At 55.4% G+C, this 24,010-nt stretch overlaps 1 protein-coding gene across 2 annotated transcripts; it reads left to right on the top strand.

Annotated features, from left to right (window-relative positions):
- The first annotated feature begins 2,408 nt into the window (after positions 1–2,408).
- ZNF316 (zinc finger protein 316) lies at positions 2,409–19,657 on the top strand. Of its 2 annotated transcripts, XM_063091441.1 has the most exons (7): positions 2,409–2,504; positions 5,895–6,073; positions 6,535–7,046; positions 7,281–7,396; positions 8,241–8,367; positions 8,925–9,038; positions 15,474–19,657. In XM_063091441.1, the coding sequence occupies exons 3-7, from the start codon at positions 6,563–6,565 to the stop codon at positions 17,747–17,749; spliced, it is 3,117 nt and encodes a 1,038-aa protein (XP_062947511.1). In that variant the 5' UTR covers positions 2,409–2,504; positions 5,895–6,073; positions 6,535–6,562; the 3' UTR covers positions 17,750–19,657. The 2 variants fall into 2 exon arrangements, with proteins under 2 accessions (XP_062947511.1, XP_062947510.1); XM_063091440.1 differs by lacking the exon at positions 5,895–6,073.
- The last annotated feature ends 4,353 nt before the right edge of the window (positions 19,658–24,010 follow it).

The following is a 24,010-nucleotide window of genomic DNA, read 5'->3' as shown; positions in this document are numbered from 1 at the left end:
GATATGCTGAGCTTGGTGAGCTGGGGGCTTCAGCCCAGCTGAACCACTCAGAGTCCTGAGTGAGACACTTTGGGGACTCTGTCACAGGGCAGCAGAAAGGAGAGGTGACCCTCACCGATAGTGGGGGGGAAACCAAGGGTCCAAGGAGTGGCAGCCTCTCTGCTCGGCCTCTACCGTGGAAAAGGGCAATGGGCTGAGTGGGGAGACTCAGGCAGGGAACAGAGCTGAAGCTCCAGCCTTCCTTGTTGAGTGGGGAGAGTCTGGTGGACTCCACCTTTGAAAATCTCTGCAGAAAAGGAAGAGGAAGAAATGGAGCTTTGGATTTGGTATCATGTAGGGACGGGCCAAGAGGAGATGCTGAGGAGATTTGAGGAGATGCTGGGGTCCCTGCCTGACAAAAGTGGAGGTCCAAAGGCAGAGACAGAGCTGCTGATTTGCTGTTATCCACCCCTCCCCCAATTTGTTCTCTACCTGGCTCTGGGCCCCGGGAGACTGACCCCTGAGGGCTGTATCCCCCAGGGTCCCTTGCCCTCCACGTTACAGATGGATCTGGCCAATGGAAAGCACTGGTAGGTGACAGGGTATGGGAGGGCAAGGTTGAGTATTTTCCCCTGGCAACACTGTCCCTCCATAATCACAGTTCCCACCAGGTGACCACATCTCCACACCTCCTGCTCTCTCCAGACTTGACAACATTTTGGCCTCCCCTGCTCCTTCAGGTCTAAGGGTGGCAAAGGCTGCCAGTCTCTGTGCCTCCAGATTCCTGTTACTTCCCTTTACCTGGCCAACACTGCACGTGGTTAGTTAATTATCCTGCAGTCAGAGTCCTTCATTGGAACCACCTTGGGGCTAATGCAGCTTCCTGCTGAACCTGACAGGTCAGGTAGGCTGGGGAAGGGTGTAAGCTAGGGGTCCAGGTTGCAAAAGCTTAGATATGCACAGGACCAGGTGGTGCCATGCAGAGGCGGGCCAGGACAAAGGTGGTGGGGAGTGGTGGGCACTGAGGAGAATGGTGAAGCCCAGTCTCATCCAAGGGGTCACTTCTCAGGCCCAACTGACCGCTGGCATGCAAACCACAGGCTCTGTGTTGCCAGAACTTGTGATTTTTCAATGTATTTTAAATAAGAGTGGAACTCAATTTTTAAACGTTAATTATTAACTTCAGAACATTTAAAAACACCAAGAACCAAGCATAGTCATTGTGAGGCGTCAGACTCAGCTGGTAGGCAGGCAGTTGTTGTTTGGGAAAGGCAAGGCTTTGTGGGGGGTTGCACCCCTCTGCGGGACAGAGGTTTAAGTCTTCGGTGGGCCTGAAAAGCTCACCAGCCAGGGGTTGAGGTTCTGGAGGGGAGGCAGGTGGGAAGCTACTTCTAGCCCAGTCAGGTTTGCTGCCCTGTCTTGAGGGTCCAAGTTGGAGGGTACACCACAGAAAAGTCCTAAGAATTTAATGGTACGGGTGGGGTGGGAGCCGAGCCACACCATTCCAGGCTGAAAAAAGGCCCCAGACTTCTGCAGGTGCCAGAGCTCACTATCGGACCCCAGTTGCGTTCCCTGGGGTGGATGTAGACAGGTTTTGGGGAGGGCTTCGGCTGGTGGCTGACTCCCACGTCCCTCCCCGCAGCTCCTATGGCTGCCTGTCACCTATGCCTCTGCACTGGTTATCCCTCTGCTAGGACAGCCCTTCCCTCCTCATGACCCCACCACACGTTCCTCCGAGTGCGGCCTCTGCAACCCCAAGCCCTTCCTGCATTCTGCTGCCCCGGCCCACCCGACGCCCTTCGTCCTTGGCCACATCTGTCCATCCGCCCTCCCCACCCCCAGACGTTCCCCAGCGTGAGCCCCGGGTCACTAGTGACCCGGGAAGTGGGTCTGGCCCACCTGCTCCAGTCCTGCTTCTACATCACCGGCAAGGGATACGCTCCCCTTCCCCCACTCGCCCCTGACCACGTCAGGGTCTGACTGCACGAGAGCCGGACGCCCCCAAGAGGCCCCGAAGGGGGTCATCGCCGCCCTCCAGCGTCTTGGGGTCCGGGGAGGGTCACCGGACGGGCGGGGCGGGCCTAGCACGGGTCCCGGCACTCAGACTCCCTGAAGGTGGGTGAACGAGGAGGACGCCGGGTTTGGGGGACGGGGTACCGGGGCGGCTGGACCTCGCGGGCGTCCCTAGGGGCGGGCCAGGGCCTCCGGGGTGGGGCCGGGGGCCGTGGGGTCCCGGATGCCCACGAGTGTGGCTTCCGTTCCCTCCACGCACGCCCCCTGCGAGCCCCCAGCAGCAGTCCCGCAGCACCCCGCGACCCGCTGCGACGCGCCGGCGGACCCGCGTGACCGGAAGTGCCCCCCCGTGGGCACGGGCGGGGCGGGGTCGGCCGGCGGCACTTCCGGTGCCCACGCGCCGCCGCCGCGCAGCTCCGGGGCCGTCACTTTGTGTAGCGCGGGGCCCGCCGCCGGCCCGCAGGCCCTGGCCCCGGCGTCCGGCCTGAGGCTCGGCCGGCCCGGCACTCGCGGTGAGTGGGTCGCGCGGAGCTGGCGGGCGGCGGCGGCGCGGGCGGCAGGTGCGGGCGGGTAGGGTCCGGGGGCGGCGGCGGGTCGGGCCGCCCCTCGACGCCTGGCGCGGGGAGGCCGTGGTGGGGCCGCGGCGCTCGTTAGGGCCGGGGCCTGGCGGGGCAGGAGCCGCGCGCGGGCCGGGCCGTCAGCGGCAGCGCCCACGCCCCGGGGGGTCCGTGCACCCTCCCCGTCCGGGCCTGCGCGTTGGGGCTGGGCTCTGACCCCCCAGGGCCGGTCCAAGCAGGGAGCGCGGAGTGGGCGTGCTGGGAGGACACGCGACGCCTCGGGAGGTGCCCGCGGTCTCCTTGGCTGCAGGGGCGGGGGCTGGGCTGTGGCCGCCCCCGGGACACACCCATCCCGGAGGGGATGTCACCACCTTGGCCTCTGCAGGTGGAGGCCTGATAAGTCCCCTGGAAGGATGGAAGCAGCTTGCCCTGAGGTCCCCACGAGCCTGCTTTGTGACCTTGGGGGGCTTTGCTGGAGGCTTCATCTGTTAAATGGAAGCCCCCTGTGAGTTGCTATGCTAAGTCTTGTGCTGCGGGGAGGTGGGTAGGGGAACTCATCTCTAGTGCTGGATGGGGTTAGGGCTGCCCTATGTGGCAGCAGAGGTGGGAGAGAGGCAGGCCTTTGGTTAAGTACAGATTGATGGGCGCAAGGGGAGGTGCAGGTACCAGGAGAATCGGGCCCCTAGCTCTAACTCTGTGGGGAGACCTTGGCACTTGATTTGGTTCAACAAGTGTTGGCAGATCTGGGGAGCTAGGCGGGGTGGTGAGAGGGCTGCCCTTGAGGATCTGGGATGGCCACCGTGAATACACCTGCACCAGAAGCAAACCCAGAAGAGCAGGGGAAGCCGAAATCTGTGAACAGACAGTGAGGATCATGGTGGTCAGGGAAAGAAGTTTTCTTGGAGGACATGAAGACCTGAACGGCCTTGAGGTCAGTGGGGCCACCCAGAGGACTAGATAAAAGTGCACCCACAGATCTCCTCCTCCCCTACACGGGTTTCCCTGGATTTGGGACTTCTGTGGAGAGTTTCTAACAGTTTTCAAATTTTGCCACTTCTTTTTGACCTCGCTTCTCCCTCCCTTCTACTCTCGGAGCCGTCTTGTCACCCCAGTTCTAAATGTCTGTGGCACTGTATCCTAGGGGGTAGGGCCCCAGCAGAAATGATGGTCTGGGATGACCCAGGGGTTTACATTGATGCGGCTGCTTACCTGAACCCCTGTGGCTTCTGACCTGGAATCAGATACCATCGGAGAAGTGAGCAAAGTGAGTTCCCAGTGGGCTGACAGGCTGGAAAGAAAAGAGGACAGCATGTGGATCTGGGGGAGGCAGAGAACCCAGGGCCCAGGTTGCAGGAATATAAACTCTGACCTGCTCCTGAGGTCCATTTTCCAAAGCATTCTGTTCTGAATCTTGCGCTGGGACACATGGGGTGTCTGGCTGTCTGCTGACCTCTGCAGGGGCTGGACCTCCCCTTTCTCTGCTTATCTGTGGGTGGACTTCTTGGAAGAAGAGGCTTTACCTGGTATTCTCTTTGGAGGTAGGGACTCTCCACTGCTTCTGGGGTGGGTTCCAGTTCCAAGGACCTCCCATCAGTGGTCAGCCTGTTCTGGAACATGACAATAGGGCCCAAATGTTGAATTTTAAAAAACTCATGTCCACATTGACCATAGACTTTAGAGTCATTTCTTCCGTAAGTATCTGAATGCTTACTGTGTGTCTGGCATCGGGGGATTCAGAGATGAGTGAAGGGAGCTCTCACTATCCTGGCGTTGACTGTACTCAGAGAGAGAGAGACAATAAGACATTTTCATAAGTATATAAAAAAATGTGGTGGGTGCCTCAAGGGAAGAGTACAGGGAACTGCATAGCAGGGGCCCAGTGGGGCTACCTCTGGAAGATCATTAAAGAAGATGGGGAAGAGAGTTCCAGGAACGGGGACTGGCATGTGTAAAGGTCCTGAGATAGGATGATCATGGGGCCACTATATTCCAAAGGTATGAAGCTTGCTTCTTTTGTTGGGTCCTCATGTATGGTGCCTGGCCTGTGGGAGTCTGATATTGCTGCTCTGGGCGGTGGCCAGGCTGGAGACAGCTCTGCTGGGCTTGGCATGGCGTCTGGGCTCAGCCTGCATTTGCAGCCTGAGGCCTGAGAAAAGACCTCCTCTGGGCCTGAGGTGGGTTGCGGTTGGGCAACTGCTGCCCTGAGTGCTGGGCAAGGCCGCATCCTCCTGGAGGTGGCTAGGGTAACACACAGCACACGTGTTTCTGTGCTTCAGGCATCTTCATGCACCAGAGAGCCATGAGACCCAGGAAGTAGGCTTCTTGGAGAGCCTGGAGGCTGGGGTGGCCCTCCTGGGCATAGTTCTGTGACCTGTGTCCTTAGGGCCAGTGATTGGGATCTAGCTTGGGGGATGGGGTGAGTGATGGGGGAAGTGTGATGGTTGGGACCCAGCCCTGGACTTGGGCGGGCCCACATCAATGCTCGGAGTTTCCTGGCTATTAAAATGTGGATTCTCAAGCAGCTGCTTAAAGCATTTCAGAAAATGAGTGTATGCTGTCATGTCAATATATCAGTGATAGGTTACAAAGTCATTCCTGATCACTGAGTGGTTTTCTCATATGTCTCCGAAAGAACAGTGGACCCAGTGGTCTGAACTGTTCTCATCATCTGGGGCATCTTTATACAGGGAACCCCATCATGTTTCAGGTGTTCTGTGGTGGACACTGTCCACTGGCAGATCCAGATGAGCTGGTGTGGGTCCCACTACCCAGTGTGGCTGTGTGGCCGTGTGGCCCGGTACATCAGGATCCTTCCGGGGTTCATGCCCTTACCCCCAGGATTCTGGGGTGGGCATGGCTCACTTTGGAAATGGTCCTGTTCAGGCCTGACACTGATGGGCCAGGTGTTGGATGGTGGACCCAGTCTCAGGTTTATACCCCATAAGAAGCCACAGAAACTAATCTATCAAAACTGTGACTCTGTAGTTCCTTTGGGACTCCCCAGGGGCTGGTGGAGGATGTGCTGCTGGGAGAGAGGAGCGGCCTCCCATACCCCCGGGCTCTGAACCTTGTGGCACCATGGCTGTGTCTCCCCTGAACACTTGGGTTGAGCCATTTATGATGTCGGTGGGAGAGTAGGACCCTATGAGCCTCTGGAGCTTTGGTAATTTGGCCCTTAGGATTCTCTGATCCCCAAACTTAAAGAAATTTCACAGGGCATTTTATATCATCTGTGTTGGTCTTACGACGAGCCAGGTCTCCGTGATCTGCTGAGCTTTTCCCAAATGTGCTAGTGAGGGGTAAGGCTAATCTTACTCATGGCCTCTTCTCTTGCACGTCTAACAGGAAGGAGCTTGGCCTGCTGGTTTCTCAGTGCTGGTCTTACCTCTTACCTGAAGAAACCGGCGAAGCTGCCTCACCCTCCTCCCCGCTGCATGGTACTTCACAAGTGCCGCACCCTGTCCGTGCTTAGTCCGCTCCTCCAACATTCCCTGCTGACTTGGTTCATGTGTGTTGAGGCCTGGGTAAGATTCTGTCTGTTCTGTGTATCAGCTGGGCTGTTCCTTGCAGACTGTACTCATCCTTTTCATCTAAAAAAACAAACCACCTTTGGTCTGTGTTGCATGGCCTTGATGCTTCTCCTGGCCCTGAGGATAAAGACTCTGGGATAAATGCCCAATTTACTCCAAGAAAGAGCAGACATTCATAACATGTGTGTAGTTGTGGGCAAGAAAGAGCTGAGACCCACACCTCAGGGGCTCACGGGGAGGAGCTCTTTGGGCAGCCATTCTGGGTACAGAATGTCTTGGTTGCACAGCATTAGATAGTGGAGAGTGCCCTGATTCACCCTCAGCTCTAATGCCTTCATCTACACAGCGGAAGGAGTAAATCCTGCCTCCCTCAGAGGCTGGTGGGAGGCCCTGTGAAGGGATGTGTGTGAGTGTGCTGCGAGCAGCCCGTCACTGTGCGCTCGTCTGTGTTGCAGGCCAAGTGGAGGCTCACTCCCAGGGAAGATGGCAGCCCTTCACACAACCCCTGACTGCCCCGCCGCCCAGCTGGAGAGGGTGGAGGATGGGTCGGAATGTGATCCTGACCAGGAGGAGGAAGAGGAGGAAGAAAAGGGGGAAGAGGTGAAGGATGTGGAGGAGGAGGAGGAGGAGGTGGAGATAGTAGTGGAAGAAGAGGAGGAGGACGTGGTGGAGGTGGAAGAGGAGGAGCAGGTGGAGAAGGCCGAGGTGCAGGTGCAGGAGGTGGCACAGGTGCAGGAGGTGGCGCAGGTGCAGGAGGTGGTGCAGGTGCAGGGTGTGGCAGAAGCAGAGGTGGACGAGGTGGAGGCAGAGGTGGACGAGGTGGCGGAGGTGGAGGTGGTGGAGGAGAACGAGGATGATGACGACGACGTGGAAGAGGTGCTGGCAGAGGAGCAGAGTCTGGCATTGGGGACCCAGGAACGACTTAACCATGGTGGTGATGCCAAGTCCCCAGTTCTTCAGGAGAAGGGTAAGAAAAAGGAGCCAACCTTTGGGAGAGGAAATAAAGGGGGCTTGGGTGGGCCAGGCCAGGGACAGGGAGAACTCTTGGGCCTGATAGGGTGAAACTGGAGCTGGAGTGTCACAGCCCAGTTTTTGAGATGAGGGAGTAGCTGGGAGCTCCTGTTGCTGCTTGCTGGCTGAGCAGAGGTGGCCAGGCTGGGTGCTGCAGGGCAAGTGGCACCTAAGAGATCTTTCCCCTCAGCCCTGCAGGCCTCCAGGGTTCTGGCTGCTCCTAGGGATGAGGACCTGGAGGAAGAGGAAGAGGAGGAAGAGGAGGAAGAAGAGGATGAGGATGATTTACAGATAGCTGGATCTCAGGTGAGCTGCCTGCTCTTGTTTGGAGCTCAGGTAACCTGGGCAGGGTTTCCCCAGGGGGTCCTTTCTGCTGTCCTGGAGAACCCTGTCAGCAGCGGCACTGGGATCCTCAGGCTGGGCCAGGTTCTGAGCCAGGATGGGGCTGCAGAGAGTGGCTGAGCATCCAGCCCCAAGTCCTGGTGATATGATTCTGCTTTCCTGGTGCCCAACACTTCCCAGGCCATAGGACTGTCCTGATGGTTTTGGCTGCCACCCACTCAACTGCACTGTGCACAGTGACTTCAGAGCCTGGCATTCCTTCAAGGTCAGGCTGCTCCACTCACCTGGAGTGCCTCGTCCTCTCACATGGTCACCTGTCCAGTGTCTGGCTTCCTGCTGCCAAGTCACATGAGGAGCCAGCACCCACACTCAGTTTATTTGGTGCTACTCGTCCACCCAGGCAGGAGTGGGTCCTCGTGGGGCTGATGTAGCCACAGCATCTGCTTGAGCCAGACTGGGTGAAGTAGGGGCCATGGGGCTTGGGCTTAGTTGTGTCCTGACCTCAGTGTGAGTCCTGCCTCTGCCCCATACAAGCTAGCTTGGTTGATGACTCTCTCTGAGTCCTTAATCTCTGGATGGGAATGGGGTCTCTGCCTTCCAGGGCTGTGGCTCTGCCCAAAGCCCTCAGTACTACCTTGGCACCTGTAGGCCCATTGATAATGGGGTGCCGGACTGTGTCCCCATGAGATCCATGTTGTGGGGCCTCAGTACATTCTCCCCGACTGAATCTGCCATGGCTATGTGGAGAGCTCCCTCAGCCTCTTACAGGGGCAGCTGAGGGCAGTGTTCTGGGTTCCATGTTTTCCAGGGGCTGGTGACCTTTGAAGACGTGGCTGTGTACTTCTCCCTGGAGGAGTGGGAAAGGCTGGACGTGGACCAGCGGGCCCTCTACCAGGAAGTCATGCAGGAGAACTATGGGATCCTGGTGTCCTTGGGTAAGGAAGGGGCCTTTTGTCTCCAAGGGGCAGACTGGTGAGGTGGCTGCTAGGGGCTTAGCCATCTGAGAGGGGGCTTCTTGAGCCCTCAAGTCTTGGAGAAGGTGAATTCTGGGGCCAGCACACCTCCCAGGGAAGCCCTAGGCACCATCCTGGCTTCTGGGCAGGGTAGAGGGTGTCCTGGGCCCCACTGTGGCCCAACAGCACACTGAGCTAGGTGGACACGTTCTGTGGAGCTGCCAGTCCCACTCTGGTCTCTGTGCTGTGCATTCCCCAGAAGCCTAGAGGAGTGAGGGGGCAGGTGAAGAGGGGAGAAGTGTGGGTGTCCTGCAGGGAAAGGTGGGAGGGGCTTGGTGGGAGAATGAGCATAGTCAGGGCAAGGCTCAGACAGAAGGGAATGTGGAATCTCCCAGAGCAGAGGGAGGTGGGTAGGGCTGGTCCTGGGAAGGATGGAGAAGAGGAACTGAGCAGTGGATGGTGACAGAGCTGTGTGGTGAGAGGGCCAGGGACCTGCCAGGAGCTGCCCTGCAGCTGCCGTCTGTTCTTCTCTTGGGCAGGATACCCAATCCCCAAGCCAGATCTGATCTTCCGGCTGGAACAAGGGGAAGAACCCTGGGTCTCAGATAGCCCCCGTCCCGAGGAGGGAGATATCGTCACTGGCGTCTACACAGGTGAGCATAAGACGGAATTTCATGGCACTTCTGCCAACACAGCTGCTCAGAACTATTGTCAGACTTTGGCCTTTGCCCTAGCTTTCTGCAGACCTGGTCTCTCCAGATGCTGCCTCTGACAGTCTCAGCATGGACCATCTGGGCTGTGACATGGGCTCTGTGGAGACAGGGGGGACATCACGTGCTTACCTTTAGTGCCACTTGGCTCCAGCTTTGTAGAGGCCTGAGGGCTGGAAGGTCCTTAGAGATTCCTTTCAGATCCCCGTGCAGGCCAACCGCGCGCGCGCGCGCGCACACACACACACACACACACACACACACACACACACACACACACTCTCTCTCTCTCTCTCTCTCTCTCTCTCTCTCTCTCTCTCCCCCTCTCTCCCTCTCTCTCCCTCTCTCTCCCTCTCTCTCCCTCTCTCTCCCTCTCTCTCCCTCTCTCTCCCTCTCTCTCCCTCTCTCTCCCTCTCTCTCCCTCTCCCTCTCCCTCTCCCTCTCCCTCTCCCTCTCCTTGTCTCCACCTTGAAGCTTATGATTTTTTTAATAAGTGAGGGGCCAGTTGTCAGATTGTGGGCTTAGAGCCATGGCTAGCAGACTGTTGGTATGGATTTTCTGATTCTAAGATATTAGCCTGTCATCTGGCCTCTCTATCCATTTGGCCATCTCTGCAAAAAGGGTCCCACTCAGCCTTCCCTGCCCATGGGCAGGCCTCTGACCTGGGGGTGCATTTCCGGGCCTTTTGGAGAGGAGATTTTGGAGTTACATGTACAGAAGGCATTAGGGGTAGTGAATTTCTCTGGAATTCTCGGTCCTGTCTCTGGCTGTCATCCTTCAACTTTCTGAGCCTCACTTACTCATCTGGAGAATAAAGAATTTGAACTAAACCTGTAGTTTCCAACCTGAGGATGTTGGACTTTTGGTTGTGTTGAAGTACTTCGGGGAGTCTTATCAGGGTTATGAGTTATTCTCAGGGTTTCAGAAAGCTCAGGGGAGGCCCTTGTTCCCTGCAGGTGTCTGTGTCTTGGGGCTGGAGTGACACCAGCCTAGGGTGGGGCATTGGGTAGACTCAGAGCAGCTCATAGACGTGTTTTAAAATAAAAATGCAGAAAAACACAAAGCCAATAATATGCTCAGGTGTGGACTCTTCAGTGCATTTTCACCTGACAGCTCTGTGAAGGAGCAGGGAGGGGTTGCTGGCCTCGCTTTACATGTGAGGAACTTGACTTTTAAACTAGTTGTTAAGATGGGTCGGGCTCAGGTCTGTTTTCAGGGTGGTGTTGCAGGGTGCCCTTCCTGCCCAGGTCTCCAGATTCTCTGGAACCGTCTTGGAATCTTTCCTGAGCTTCCAAATTGGGAGGGCTCTGGCTGACACAAAATATTGCTGCTGCCTCCAGCATGGGGCTGGGATATAGGTGGTATTCTCAGAGGACCTTAATGGGAGGTATGCCCTATTTATGGGCTTAGCACAGAAAAGCTGCCTTAAGGGGAAGGGGCCACAGGCCTATGTTGGCCAGTCTCTCAGCACATGGTCTAGGTGTGCCCATTCTCTATGCCTCTTGGAGGGTCCTGAGGTCAAGCCTTCTGCAGGCTTGAGCCTGGATGTTCCCTTCAGTTTGGGTGACACATACTGTATGACCCCTGTGCCTGGCAGGGGTTTGAGAGCTCTCTGAGGGGGCTGGCTAGCTGGGCCAGTGCCCCTCTGCCTTCCCCCTGTGGCTTGTCATGGTGTTGGGGCTGGTGGGGCTGGGATGCCCCCCAGCCCTGACTGCAGAGCCCTTGGGTGTGTGACCGAGGCAGTCTTGGATGTGTCACATGCCTGCATTCATTTCTGTTAAGCTGAGCCAGATGAAAATTGAGAATGGCTGGGTCTGGGCTGGACAGATGCAAACTAACTGTGCCAAGACTGGCAGTTTCTGTATTTCCGGACTGTAGTCTTGTGAGACACAAGTGTATCCCTCTCATGTTCCTTGACAAGTTGGTTCACACATGATGTCTGGACTCTGGCCGTATTCCCCGACTCAGGTGTCCCCATTGCCCTTTAGCCCCTGCTCCAGGGCCACCATGGCCACCTGCCTTTAGCTCACTGGTGCTTGTCCACCCTCTTGCCTCTTCCAACCTCACCCCTTTCCTACCTTTCTTTCTCCTTACCTGGCTCAGACTGCAAGGCCCCTACTTCCTTGGGAGTGCCCAGTGTGGCCACCTGTCAGATCCCTGTCCTGGTGGCCCCCAGTCTGCACTGTAGCAGAGAACGTGGGCATGTCTCTGCCTTGACCTGTTGGTTCGGCCTTGTGCCCTGTGGGGCTGGCTTTGCTGCTTTCTGGGGTGGATCCCTTGGCCCGTTTCCCTGCTGCCCTCCTGGCTGCTGCTCCCCAGCTGCTTTCTCCATCTGCCCTCACTTGTTTACAGGCTCTGGGACAGCCCTGGGTCCTCTTTCTTCTCCCCCTAGGTGATCTCAAACAGTGCCAGGTCTTTAAGTGCCAGTTATGCTCTGTACTGTCCATCCCTAGACATTTCTCTCTAGCCCTGATCGTGTCTGTCCAACTGTGCACTTAACCTCTCTACTTGGGTATCTGATGGGCATCTCAGAGTGCACCTGAATCTGAAGTGTGACTACTCCTGGCCCAGCCCCTCCTGCAGCATCCCTAGCACCCAAGTGGTCCTTGTCCCTCTGCCTCTCTCACCCCATCCACAGCCCAGGCTGGCATGCTTGTGGCCACAAGGTGTCCTTCAGTTGCCTTACCCTTTACAGGCTTCCTCAAACATTTGGGACCATAGCTGAGCTCTCCGTGTGGCCTTAAAGGCTCCTCAGGCTCAGCTCCACCGACAGCCTTTCTCTGCAAGCTCTTGCCTGCCTCAGGGCCTCATACCTGCTGTTTGCTCTGCCAGGAATGCTGACACCCTTCAGTGGCTGGCTCACCTCTTAGATTCCCCTTGAGTCATGTGTTTTCTGACCTTGACTTCAGGAGCCCTCACCCCCTGGCCCCCACCATCACTCCAGGACATTCACAGCATTCATAGCCCTCAACACAGTCAGAAATGAGCATGCCTAGGTGTTTGCTTCCTTGTTTCCTGCCCACCTTCTCTAACAGACTGGTCTTCATAAGAGCAGGCAGTGTTTTGTCCACCCCGTGTGTATCCATGGTGCTCAGGGTATGCATGGTGAGTCAGGTGGCAGCTTCCAGCAGCCTCCAGGTGCTATGTCAGCCAGAGGCAGGCCCTGGCACCATGGGTGTGGTTGTCAGAGGGGGCTGGCTGGTGACACCCCCTGCCCCCAGCCACTCCTTCCTAACCTCCTCATCTGAAAATGAAGTATAGAAGAAACATACAGCACACAGGATTAAAACTGGCTTAAACGCTACATAGGAAATGATAAAGTTTAAAAAGCAGTAAGAGGTAAAGACTAAGGTGTGAGAATCCAATGGTCTCTGTGAAAGCACAGTGGTTCTGGAGAGGAACTCAGAACAGCAGCTGCTGAGTGCACAGGACCCCTCGTGTGGCCCACCTGCCTCCCCTGCCCCGGACACTAGCAGGTAGAGGCTGGTGCCATCCTGCTAGTAGTTTCTACCCAAACAGCACCCTGCTGGGCCTGCCTTTCCTTGGAGGGCTAGTCTGTCGTGTGGAGCTTCCCTTCACTTTGCCATGCCCTGGGGACCTTTGAGGTCACTGAATCCTCCTTTTCTGGTCCTAGCCAGGGGACAAGGAGCTTAGGTCCTGTCTTGCCTTAGACTCCTGGGCTTGGAACAGGTAGAAGAGGAGGAGTGAGGAGACATCCTGGCTGAGAGGTGGGATTCTTGAGTGCCCTGGTGCAAAGGGCTTGGTCACGTTTCAGAGGTGATGGAGGCACAGGATGAGGGCAGGTGGGAGGGGGTGCAGGTGGCATCCCCTGGCCTGGGGGTGCTTTTGTCTTCCAATATTGCATGTGAGGAAGGGCCTTGGCTTCCTGTTAATATTTAGTCCTTGGTATCATGTCCACAAGTTATACACGAGGGATTGAGGCCAGAGAGGTTGCTGATCCTTCTGAGGTCACCTACCAGTGATGAGGGGGCTGGCGCAGTGCCTGTCCTCAGGAGGGCCGCCTCCTCACAGACCTGTCAACCTGACAGGACCATGCAACCAGGAGGACAGATCCCAGTGCAGAAAGCAGGCTGTGCCTGGGAGCCACCTCCCCCAAGCTGGAGCCCAGCCGTGCTGGGCCGATGCTGCTGTCATCCTCCTGGCAGCCCCAGCAGGAAGGGAGGCTGCTGATGCATACGGACTGGATTTGGGCACATCACTGTTGTCCACCTCCTCCCTTTGTGACTGTCCCCAGTGGGGAAAGGGTCTCTCCTTGAGCCCATCTTGAGTTTCTGTGTCTGAGTGAGGCAGTTTCAGGGGGTGAGGAGGCACACACGTGGTGAGGGTTGGGAACAGGGTTCTGACTTTACTCAGGGGACTGACTTCCAGGGCCTGCACTTAGGTCCTGGCCCCAGTGGGGATGGGTTGTCAGATGGAGGGAAAACGGAACTGTTCAGTCAGTAAACCCATGTCCCTGACTTGCCATGAGGCCTGGGCCAAGTTGGACCTGGAGGGCAGGTCAGGGGTGGGAGTCAAGCCCATGTGTATGTGACATGATGAACCGCCACCACAGCAGCTCAGGGGAGCTGTGTCTCCCATGCCAGGTGTATACCTTGAGGCCGCCATCTTCCCCATGCCACTTTTATGATTGACCTACACAGGCCCCTGCCCTGGGCAGGACACTTACTGGGAGTGTGTGTGTTGGGGGGTGGGAAGGGTGAGGTTTTGCTGACAGGCCACTGGTTGACTCCTGGGATTATCACCAGCAGTCAGAGTGTGATAACCAGCCTCCCACACAGTTAAACCAGGGCCCGGGGACAGAAGCTGGGGAGCCGTTCTGTTTATAGGATTTTGGATAAACTTACAACTTTTGTTAAGTGGAAGACCACTGTTACCATATTCTGGGATGGCTGTGCATCCAGAGCCTCCTTTAGGGAGACATGAAACAGCACCGGCTACTGGTGACCAGGAAGCCCCTAGTGTGAGCTGGAGGATGGGTTCAAGCACCTAGTGCCCCCACCCCCATGGCCTCCCCACCCTCTGTCCCTGCTTGTCCAGTCAAGGAGGTGGCCTAAGAGAGAAGTGACCCACCCAGAGGCACAGAGCTAGTTAGTGGCCTGTCTAGGGTTAGAGATTGGGGCCCAGTCTTATACAGAAAAGGCTGTAAGTGAAGATCTGTGACCACCCGTGCCTGACAATAGGAAAGGGGTATAGCCTAGTATTTGAAGGACAACCTGAGTAATGACAAACAGGGAAAACAAAGATAAACCACAGGGGGATGCCTTGGAGAATCTACAGTGACACATGGCAGTAGGGGCCACTGCCACCACTGTAATAATAGTAATACTTCTGTAGCACCATTGTAGATGGTTTATGGCTATTCATTTATTGAATCCTTGCAACAATCCCACAAAGTGGGATTACAGGTGCTATTATAAGCCTACTTTACAGATGAGGAAACTGAACTTAAATGATTTGCTCAAGGTCAAGTAAGTGATATAAGTGGGATTAGCTTAGGTCCTGTCTTATCCTAGATCCCTGGGCTTGGAACAGGTGGAAGAGGAGGAGTGAGGAGACATCTGTCTGAGAGGCAGGATTCTTGAGTGCCCTGGTGCAAAGGGCCTGGTCACGTTTCAGAGGTGATGGAGGCACAAGATGAGGGCAGATGAGAGGGGGAATGGGTGGCATCTCCTCTCCTGGGGGTGCTTTTGTCTTCCAATATTGCATGTGAGGAAGGGCCAATAAGCGTTAGAAGTGGGATTCAGACCCAGGCAGAGCCCAGGTGCTCAAGCTGCCTCTCCAGATAAAGCCATGGGAGAGGTGGTGAAGGATCCTGACCTGGCCATGCTGCCTTTGGCTAAGCAGGCCAGGGAGGTGGGGTTTTCCAGAGACAAGGGGCTCTGGGGAAAAGAGCCCCAGTGTCTCTCTTTTTTGGGCACAGGGTCTGCTATGGGCTTAGCCTTGGATCTCACAGCAACCTGTGGACAAGCTCACCCATTTTTTACAGTCTTGGGTTCCTCACTGAGTGGCAGGCCCTGCTGGGAGCTGGTGATCTGGAAGTGGTATTACAGGACAGCCCAAGAGGAACCCTGCCTTCCTAGGAAGGACATCCACACGTGCACGCCTCATGTCTGCATAGTTCCTAACTGTGGGAGGCCATGGTTTTACTGCCCCTGGGGCCCTTCAAGCTGGCGGTGGGGCGTGGACAACCTCTCACTTTGGTGAATGGGGGTGCCCTGTCCACAACTGGAGGGAGCCCCCGTGCTTGGAGAGTTTAGGGTGCCCCAGAAGCCACGATTTCTCGGGGCAGGAATCTTCTGGGGTTCCTGTCACGTCCTCTTACCTCTCTCTTTTAAAGCCTTCCTTTGTTTCCTTCAGGAGCCTGGTTCTGGACTGATGACATAGAGGACCATGAGGAGGAAGATGACGAGGACTTCCTGGCGGAGGTGGCTGAGGAGGAGAACGAACCCCCGGGGCTGTGGTCAGCGGCTTATGGCGTGGGGGACGTGCCTGGGACATGGGGTCCCGATGACTCGGATTCGGCACAGACTCCAGAGGGATGGGGGCCTGACCCAGGCGGCCTTGGGGTCCTGGCGGAGGGGTCAGAGGTGAAGCCCTTCCTGCCTGGCCGGGAGCCTGGTACGCACCTGCTGGCGCCCTGGGCGTTCTCGGCTGTGGTGGCTGCCCCGGCCGGGCGGCCCGAGACCACATGCGATGTGTGCGGCAAAGTGTTCCCCCATCGGTCGCGGCTGGCCAAGCACCAGCGCTATCACGCGGCCGTCAAGCCCTTCGGCTGTGATGAGTGTGGCAAGGGTTTCGTGTACCGCTCGCACCTGGCCATCCACCAGCGCACGCACACGGGCGAGAAGCCCTTCCCCTGTCCGGACTGCGGCAAGCGCTTCGTCTACAAGTCGCACCTGGTCACGCACCGGCGCATCCACACGGGCGAGCGGCCGTACCGCTGCGCTTTTTGCGGTGCGGGCTTCGGGCGCCGCTCCTACCTGGTGACGCACCAGCGCACACACACGGGCGAGCGGCCCTACCCGTGCCCGCACTGCGGCCGCAGCTTCAGCCAGAGCTCGGCGCTCGCGCGTCACCAGGCCGTGCACACGGCCGACCGGCCGCACTGCTGCCCCGATTGCGGCCAGGCCTTCCGCCTCCGCGCCGACTTCCAGCGCCACCGGCGCGGCGGCGGCTGCATAGAGCCTGGGGGCGACGGCCTTCGGCGGGAACCCAGCGAGGCGCCAGTCGCGGCGGAGCCCGAGGAAGGCGAGGCGGACGGCGAGGCTGAGGCGACAGAGGAGGTGGCAGCGGAGGCGCCCACTCCCAGGAACAAGGAGGACCCCGAGCCGGACAGGCGGTTCCTTGAGCTGGGAAACGGCCTGGGGGAGGGGGAGGGCCCCTCCTCCCACCCGCTCGGCTTCCACTTTCCCGTGCACCCCAAAACTTGGCTCCACCCGGACGGCTTCCCGATCCTGGGCCTTCCCGACTTTGGGGAGCGGCTGCCGGCCGACAGGCGGCCCCTCCCGGGACCGCTGGGGGGCCCGCTCTCCCTGGTGGAAGGTGCGGGGCTGGACTGCGACCCCTTCGGAGGCGGCGGGGGAGGAAGCGGCGGCGGCTTGCGCGCGTTTGGGCCCGCTGTCGGGGGACTGCTGACGGAACCGGCGCCCGCCGCGCTGGCCGAGGAGGAGAACCCGTGGATCTGCTCCGATTGCGGCAAGACGTTCGGGCGTCGCGCCGCGCTGGCCAAGCACCAGCGCTACCACGCGGGCGAGCGGCCGCACCGCTGCGCGGACTGCGGCAAGAGCTTCGTGTACGGCTCGCATCTGGCGCGCCACCGGCGCACGCACACGGGCGAGCGGCCCTTCCCGTGCCCCGAGTGCGGCGCGCGCTTCGCCCGTGGCTCGCACCTGGCGGCGCACGTGCGCGGCCACACGGGTGAGAAGCCCTTCGTGTGTGGCGTGTGTGGCGCGGGCTTCAGCCGCCGCGCGCACCTGACGGCGCACGGGCGCGCGCACACGGGCGAGCGGCCATACGCGTGCGGCGAGTGCGGCCGCCGCTTCGGGCAGAGCGCGGCGCTGACGCGGCACCAGTGGGCGCACGCCGAGGAGAAGCCGCACCGGTGCCCCGACTGCGGCAAGGGCTTCGGCCACAGCTCGGACTTCAAGCGGCATCGGCGCACGCACACGGGAGAGAAGCCCTTCCGCTGTGCCGACTGCGGCCGCGGCTTCGCGCAGCGCTCTAACCTGGCCAAGCACCGGCGCGGCCATACGGGCGAGCGGCCCTTCCCTTGCCCCGAGTGCGGCAAGCGCTTCTCGCAGCGCTCGGTGCTCGTGACGCACCAGCGCACGCACACGGGCGAGCGGCCCTACGCCTGCGCCAACTGCGGCCGCCGCTTCTCGCAGAGCTCGCACCTGCTCACCCACATGAAGACGCACCGGGGCGCGGTCAGCGCGCCCGGACAGGCGGCGGCGGCGGCTCCCGCGCCCAAGGCCCAGGCGCCCGCCAAGGGGCCGCCGGGCGCGGGCACGAGTACCGGGCTGGGGGAGCGCGGCAGCACCCTGCTGGAGTTCGCGGGCGGGACGAGCTTCAGCTCCGACTCTTCTGCCGCATTTGCGGGGCCCTCTGGAGCCTACGAGGAGAGCATCATGTGAAGGGCCCGAGGCCGACGGAAGCGCAGCCCTCTAGGCCACCGGCTCTTCCCCTGGGCGGTTCGGGCGCAGGCCGCTGCGTGCCGGCCCCTTGCTCCTATGGCCTCGGAGGGGCTGAGGGTCCCAGTCCTGGGTGCGGTGCCTTCCCTCAGCCCTCGGCGCACCACCCCCGCCCCTACGGTCTCGGGTTTCCTTGCCACCCGGCCCCAGAGAACGGGCCATCGCGCCCAAGCTCGCACGGTGGTGTGGGGAGCGCTCGGGGAGAGGAGAGTAGCTCGCGGGGCGGCCACCCCGACAGACTGCAACATTCCTGGGTCTGTGCTGTGAAGCAAAGCGGTAGGGATGGCAGGCGATGCTATTTATTTTACTAGGATTCCGATTGGGGTGGCCAAAGGAACAAGTGACTTAAGAGTTTGTAACCGGGTTGTACAGCAAGGGAGGGGAAGCCTTTGCGTCAAGGGAAGTGGCGTGGTCGCGGGAAGATCCTCTGGCTACTCGGTGGGTCTGCGCTGATGTCTGGGTTGCTGGTGGTTTGACTCACGACTTCTTCCTGTTCGTCAGTGGGGAGACTTCAGGGACCTTCTGGTCATTTGAGTGTGTCTGGGAAGTTTTAAGACCTGTGCGTGTAGCGAGGGGAAGCCTTGTAGGTTTCCAGAGGACGGTGTTCCTAACCCAGGAGGATGGAGATGCGAATGGTAAAGCTTTTATTCTGTAGACTGTGGATATGTATTTCCACCTCTTGTATGGCTTGAAGAATCTAGGAGGAGGAGAAAAAGCCAGAAACCAAATTTGTGGCCGGGGCGGATGGGTTGCGGGTGTTTGCAGGGTCCCGAGGGAATTTGAAGCCTTATTCTCCGGAGTCGCTCACTCTCCTTACCCCACCTGAGCACTGAGATTAGCCAGGCAAGGCGAACGGTTCGGTCTCAGTCTTAGCTTCCTTTGTCCTTTGGTACTCTCACCTCTAGCAACTGGAGATGGCATACTCAGACATCCTTGGAGGTCCACCAGCTTCAGATTCCTGAGTTGCCACCTCTCCTGGAGCAGGTGGACACATGGAGCTCCACCCTTCTGGGCCCAACACTCATTTAGTGTAAAGCGACTGAGGTTGGTCAAAGGATCTTTCCCAACATCTCATATTTAGGGCCCTGCAACTCCACAGGTCCCTTTAACTCTCCTGTCACTTTTTTACACTAGAGGCAAGTAGCGTTTCTGTTTAGATTCCCATTTCAGATTGATCAGTGGAGGCACGGAGGGCCTGGCGGTTTGTTCAGTGGCTGTCTACGTCTGGGGGTTGTGGACCTGAGCCCATGGTTAAATGATAAACCAAGCACGCAGGTATGTAAGGCCTCTGCCTGGTGGGCACCCCACCCTCTGGACTGGGTGCAGCTGAGGCATGGCTCATGTGAGGCTTCCTTCCTTTCATGCTTTTTGGGCCAGTGTGAGTGGGACCAGAAAAAGATTTTGAAGCAACTGCATTCCCTTTTAGACCTAGTTCCTTCCATTTTAGCGTAGACATGGCCTTGGGGGCTGAGGGCCAGCAGCCAGGCTGCTAGGGGCTGGGGGTGGGTAGGAGACACGGTAGTCGTGGGTGGGAAGAGGGCCTGGGTGGTGGCGGTGAGGATTAGCCCAGCTGCGTGAGGTTACGGGATGGGGTGGCGAGTGGGCAGGGGCCCTAGAGAGGCGTCAGGTGTGCTGGGTGATTGCCTTTCTGTCCTGGGTTTCACCTCTGCTGGTGGGACAGTAGCCTCAAAAGGGCCAAGGGCAAGGTGGGCTGGGGGACTTGGGGCATCTCAGGCCTACCACTGTGTGGTCAGGGTCTGGCACTGTCCCTGTCCTTCCTGGGCCCCAGCTGCTTCTGCTCTGCAGCTGTTGGCAAGAGGACCTAGCTTTAATAAAGAGTGGAGAAACAGCTGTCTGACTGGATTCCATGTTGTTGCCGCTCCTTGGTGCCCATCAGAGGCTCCACAAAGCCACAGGTGCATCTTGTTGCTGCAAACGTTTTTTAGGAGTTTCTCTTAAGAAACTGGAATTGGTCCCAGGATGGCCCGTGAGGAGTCAGCCCAAGATGTTTTGCTCTGTGTCCACCAGGTCCTAGTGGGGCTCCCCACACTGCCACACACTTGCTATAATACGTGCACCTATGTATAGGATTGTTTTGGCCAACCTCCCACTGGACAGAGAGAAGGGCAAGGTCCCTTCCTGATGTTCCAGACACATCCCCAGGCCTTTCCTTGGAGGCCATAACATCACGTGGATTTATCCAGGGCTCATCTGCTCCAATGCCATGGCAAGGTGCACCTCCCCAGGGCCCCAAACACCTTCCGTTAATCTGATTTATTGACTTTTTAATTTGACCCACTATCAGATATGACTCTCCCATCCTTTCTCTATGGATTTGAAAAATACAAATGATGAAGTAAGTTTTCCTTTCAAATGTAATTTGGAGGCATCAGAACAGAGAAACTTAACATTTCAATTTAAAACAACCAGACTTTTGAGTGGCAGGTAAATACTAAGACCTAGTTAAAAATGGATGGCTTTGAGAATCTTAACATTTATTTAGAAAACCTAAATTATGTCCTGATAGAGCTTACAATTGATTGTCCAGCAAAATATTTTCTTATGGCGGTGGTGGGGTGGGGGTGGGGGGGATCCAATCCTATGGTCACAGAACAAAGTAAATACCCTTCATTGCCAAGGAGGAATGAAACCCCAGTGACCTGTGAAATGTGACATACAAAATGTGGCACTTAAGAGTCACAAGGCCCTGAGCATCCCTATCCCCTTCCACCCATCTTTATCTTCCTGTCTTTTGCCCGTTTCCCCAGTCTTCCTTTCTCGATTCCTTCTCCTGACCTGAAAAGAAGAACATTTCCTTCTCTTTTTTTTTTCTTTCTCTAATTGGCTACATATGGAATAAAGTATTTTGAAATTTTTGGTTATATCTATAAATAAAGCTTTATGATCCTTGTTAAATTTTTTCCTGATTATAAAATGCATGCTAGTTGTAAAAAATTACAAAAATGTGTCAAGTACACTATATCTCCTAAAGAGTCATACAACATATTGTGACCGTGCGCCACTAGACACATTTCTTCTCCGTGTGGAAACGTTTTAAAACTAGGAACATACTTTACATATTACCTCGCAACATACTTCATTTACTGATATATCACAAAAATTCTTTTCTACCTGACAGAAAGCTACCTCGTTCATTTAACTGCTCTGTCATAGCATTTCATTCTGTGGATGTACCGTAATTTATGTAACTGCTCCTTGGTTAATGGGTATTTGTTTCCAGCTTATCACTACTGCAAACAATGCTGCAATGTAGATTTGTTTACATGTGTCTTTGTGCAGTTATGTAGATTTTTAATATATTGGTGTATATGAGATAAAATCTTAGAAGTGGTGTTGCTGGGTCAAAGGGCATGCACAGTTAAGTTTTTGGATACAGGGATGTTGCCACCGAGAAAGGCTAACTCTGGTCACACAGCACGTACTGCCAGCACGGGGAGGGTGCTGGTAGTCCCACCACCTCGCCCGTGCTGCATGTCAACAATCATTTTAATCTTTGCTCCATCCTTCATTTTGCAGAGAGGTGAATGGCTTACATTTCTCGATTTCTTTTCAACACGTAAATAGGTTATTTTAAAAACTCATGATCTTTGCTTAGGTATTTCTGTGCCTGCCAATACAAAATACTGCAGTCCAAGTTAGCATTGCTCAGATTATGGATTTCTCACTATTCCTGTGTTCATGTCCTGCTTCCTGCTATAACCTCTCCCACAGTTCCAAAGGGGCCCTGAATCAGGTGAGGGGCCAATAGGAGGTTGCATTTCCTTCTGTTCATTGATTTGTTTATTCAGCAAAATTCCTGAGACCCTCCCCTGGGCAGAGTTCCTACCGTAGGTCTCCTCAGTGTGGCCGTACTGGGGCATGTCTAATGGCTTCAATGCCTGAGCCCATTAAAACATCCTAATTCTCTAACATGGTGACTGTCAAAACTTTTAACTAGTGATCCACAGTGAAAAATCCATTTTACATCATTGTGACCTAGTGCCTACACGCGTGCACACACACATTTAATGAACCAATACTTACCTTTATTGCATTTTTAATTCCACTTCATTTAACCCATTTTGATTTTTTTTTAAAAAAAGGCTGACCACCCATGATGAGTCATGACGTACCGTGTGGAACCAGGGTTTGAATTCCTATAAAACTATAGCTCATCAGACCCCCTTTGAGTGGGGAGATGTAATAACAGCAGCTAACACTTGTGTCCCAGGTACTGTTCTGAGAGCTTTATGTGAATTAATTCAATTTAATCTTCACAAAAAGTCTATTATTGTTAATCTCATTTTGCAGATGAGGAAACTGAGGCATAGAAAGGTTAAGTCATCTGCCCAATGTTTGCATGGTGTGTGACCTCAACATGCTGTGGGTTCTTCCAAAGGTGCTCTGAATGTGGCTGTGCAAAGCCCAGGTTACTCAAGTGTGGCAGTCACACACAGGAGCCTGTGCAGCCAGGCTGTGTTTGCTGCAGGCTTGTGGCTCTGAGTGGTGGTGGAAGAAGAGGATTAGAAGATGTCTCTTGTCCGTTGTTTCAGTTACTCCTGCTGTGTTACAAATGATCCCCTGTTCCTACACACTTGGTGGTTTAACACAGCAGCCATTTGATTATGTTCATGGATTCTGGGGACCAGGAATTCGGATGGCCACAGTAGGGCTGGCTTTCCTCTGTTCTTTGACTTCTGGGATCTCAGCTGGGAAGGGACTTGGCAGTTGGAATCATGAACCTGGAACTTGGTCTGGAATAACTCGGAGATTAGGACTGTCAGCTGGCACGTGCGCAGGTGGCCTCCACATGTGGCATGGCTTTGTCACAGCATGCTGGCCTCAGAATGGTTGTATTTCTTATACAGCAGTCCTGAGATCTGAGCACATCCCACAAACAAGGCAGAAGCTACATAGCCTTTTATGACCTCACATTAGAAGTCACATACCATCACTTCCACCATATTCTACTAGTTGAAACCCCTTAAAAGGGAGGGACACAGACCCCAATTCTCAATGGAAGGAATGTCAAACAATTTCACAGTCATTATTTTTATTTTTTGGCAGCTGGCTGGTACAGGGATCAAATCTTAGACCTTGATGTTATCAGTACCACGTTCTAACCAACTGCACTACCCGGCCAGCTCAGGTCACTGTTTTTTAATTGCCACGCCTGTCATCCCTCATATGGGCGTTAGCTCCCGAGAATAAAAGCACCTTCACTGGGCTTTTTGCGGGACCCTCAGCAGAATGACTGTCTCCCTGTCTGCTCATCCTAAAGGGAGACTGACTAGCCATTTGTCAACATATGTGTTTCCAGGCAACCTTTCTGGTACTCAACCAAGAAGGGTCAACCAAGGACCACCACAGATTTGAAGGAAGGCTGCTAGATGAAAGCAAACCACCAAAATAAACAGAAAAAAAGTGAAAAGTGATATAAGAGGAAACAGAGATAATTCAGGAAACAGATGAGAACTTTTAGAGATTTAAAAATTAGTATCTTTCAAGACTCAGGAAGACATTGCCTGTCTAAAATAAGAACCGGATGTTGGGGAAAAGGGAAATCAGAGAACAAAAAAAAAAAAAAAAAAACTTGGAAATTAAACATAATGGCCCAAAAGAAAAACAAAAGAAAGATGAGAAGGTCAAGTTTATCTCTTAGAATATAGAGCCAAAGGAAAAAAAAAAAGAAAAGCAGAAATAATGACACAGAGGATTAACACAAGAATGTCCACACTCAGCTAGTAGGAATTCCAGGAAGAGAAAAAAAAAAAAAAAAAAAAAATGGAGGTTAGAAAAATAACAGAAGTAATAGAAGAAAACTTCCCAGAGTTGATGGATAAAGGTCTTCAGAATGAAAAGATCCATCCGGTGCTGGGCAGGATGCACTCTCACGAAAACCCAGAGCAACAGGTAGAAGATGGTAAAAGGATCTAGAGAGGACAAATTGGTCAATTGCAGAGGAACAAGGATGACGGGCATCCGATTTCTCATTAGCCCACCTGGAGCAACGCCTCCGACCTTTTTAGGAAAATAATTTTCTTTTTATTTTGAGATTATAAAAAATTTTAAATATGTAAAAAACGTGAAAGAACAATATACTGATTCCATTGCATCTACCACCTGCCGTCAAGAATTGTCAACTTACGGCCAAGTTTGCTTCATCTGTGTCCCTACTTACTCCCCACTGTCCCAGCACCTCAA

The sequence above is a fragment of the Cynocephalus volans genome, chromosome 3 (genome assembly GCF_027409185.1).
Source record: "Cynocephalus volans isolate mCynVol1 chromosome 3, mCynVol1.pri, whole genome shotgun sequence".
Taxonomy (NCBI): Eukaryota; Metazoa; Chordata; class Mammalia; order Dermoptera; family Cynocephalidae; genus Cynocephalus; species Cynocephalus volans.
The sequence above is the reverse complement of the archived record's forward strand: the minus strand, read 5'-3'. Positions and strand labels throughout refer to the sequence as shown.

Excerpts from the sequence above, each read along its gene's own strand:
- ZNF316 (XM_063091440.1), top strand. The coding sequence starts at position 6,563 with ATGGCAGCCCTTCACACAACCCCTGACTGCCCCGCCGCCCAGCTGGAG. Across the intron at positions 7,047-7,280 it reads CCCAGTTCTTCAGGAGAAGG|CCCTGCAGGCCTCCAGGGTT; the intron begins GTAAGAAAAAGG and ends CTTTCCCCTCAG. Across the intron at positions 8,368-8,924 it reads TGGGATCCTGGTGTCCTTGG|GATACCCAATCCCCAAGCCA; the intron begins GTAAGGAAGGGG and ends TCTCTTGGGCAG.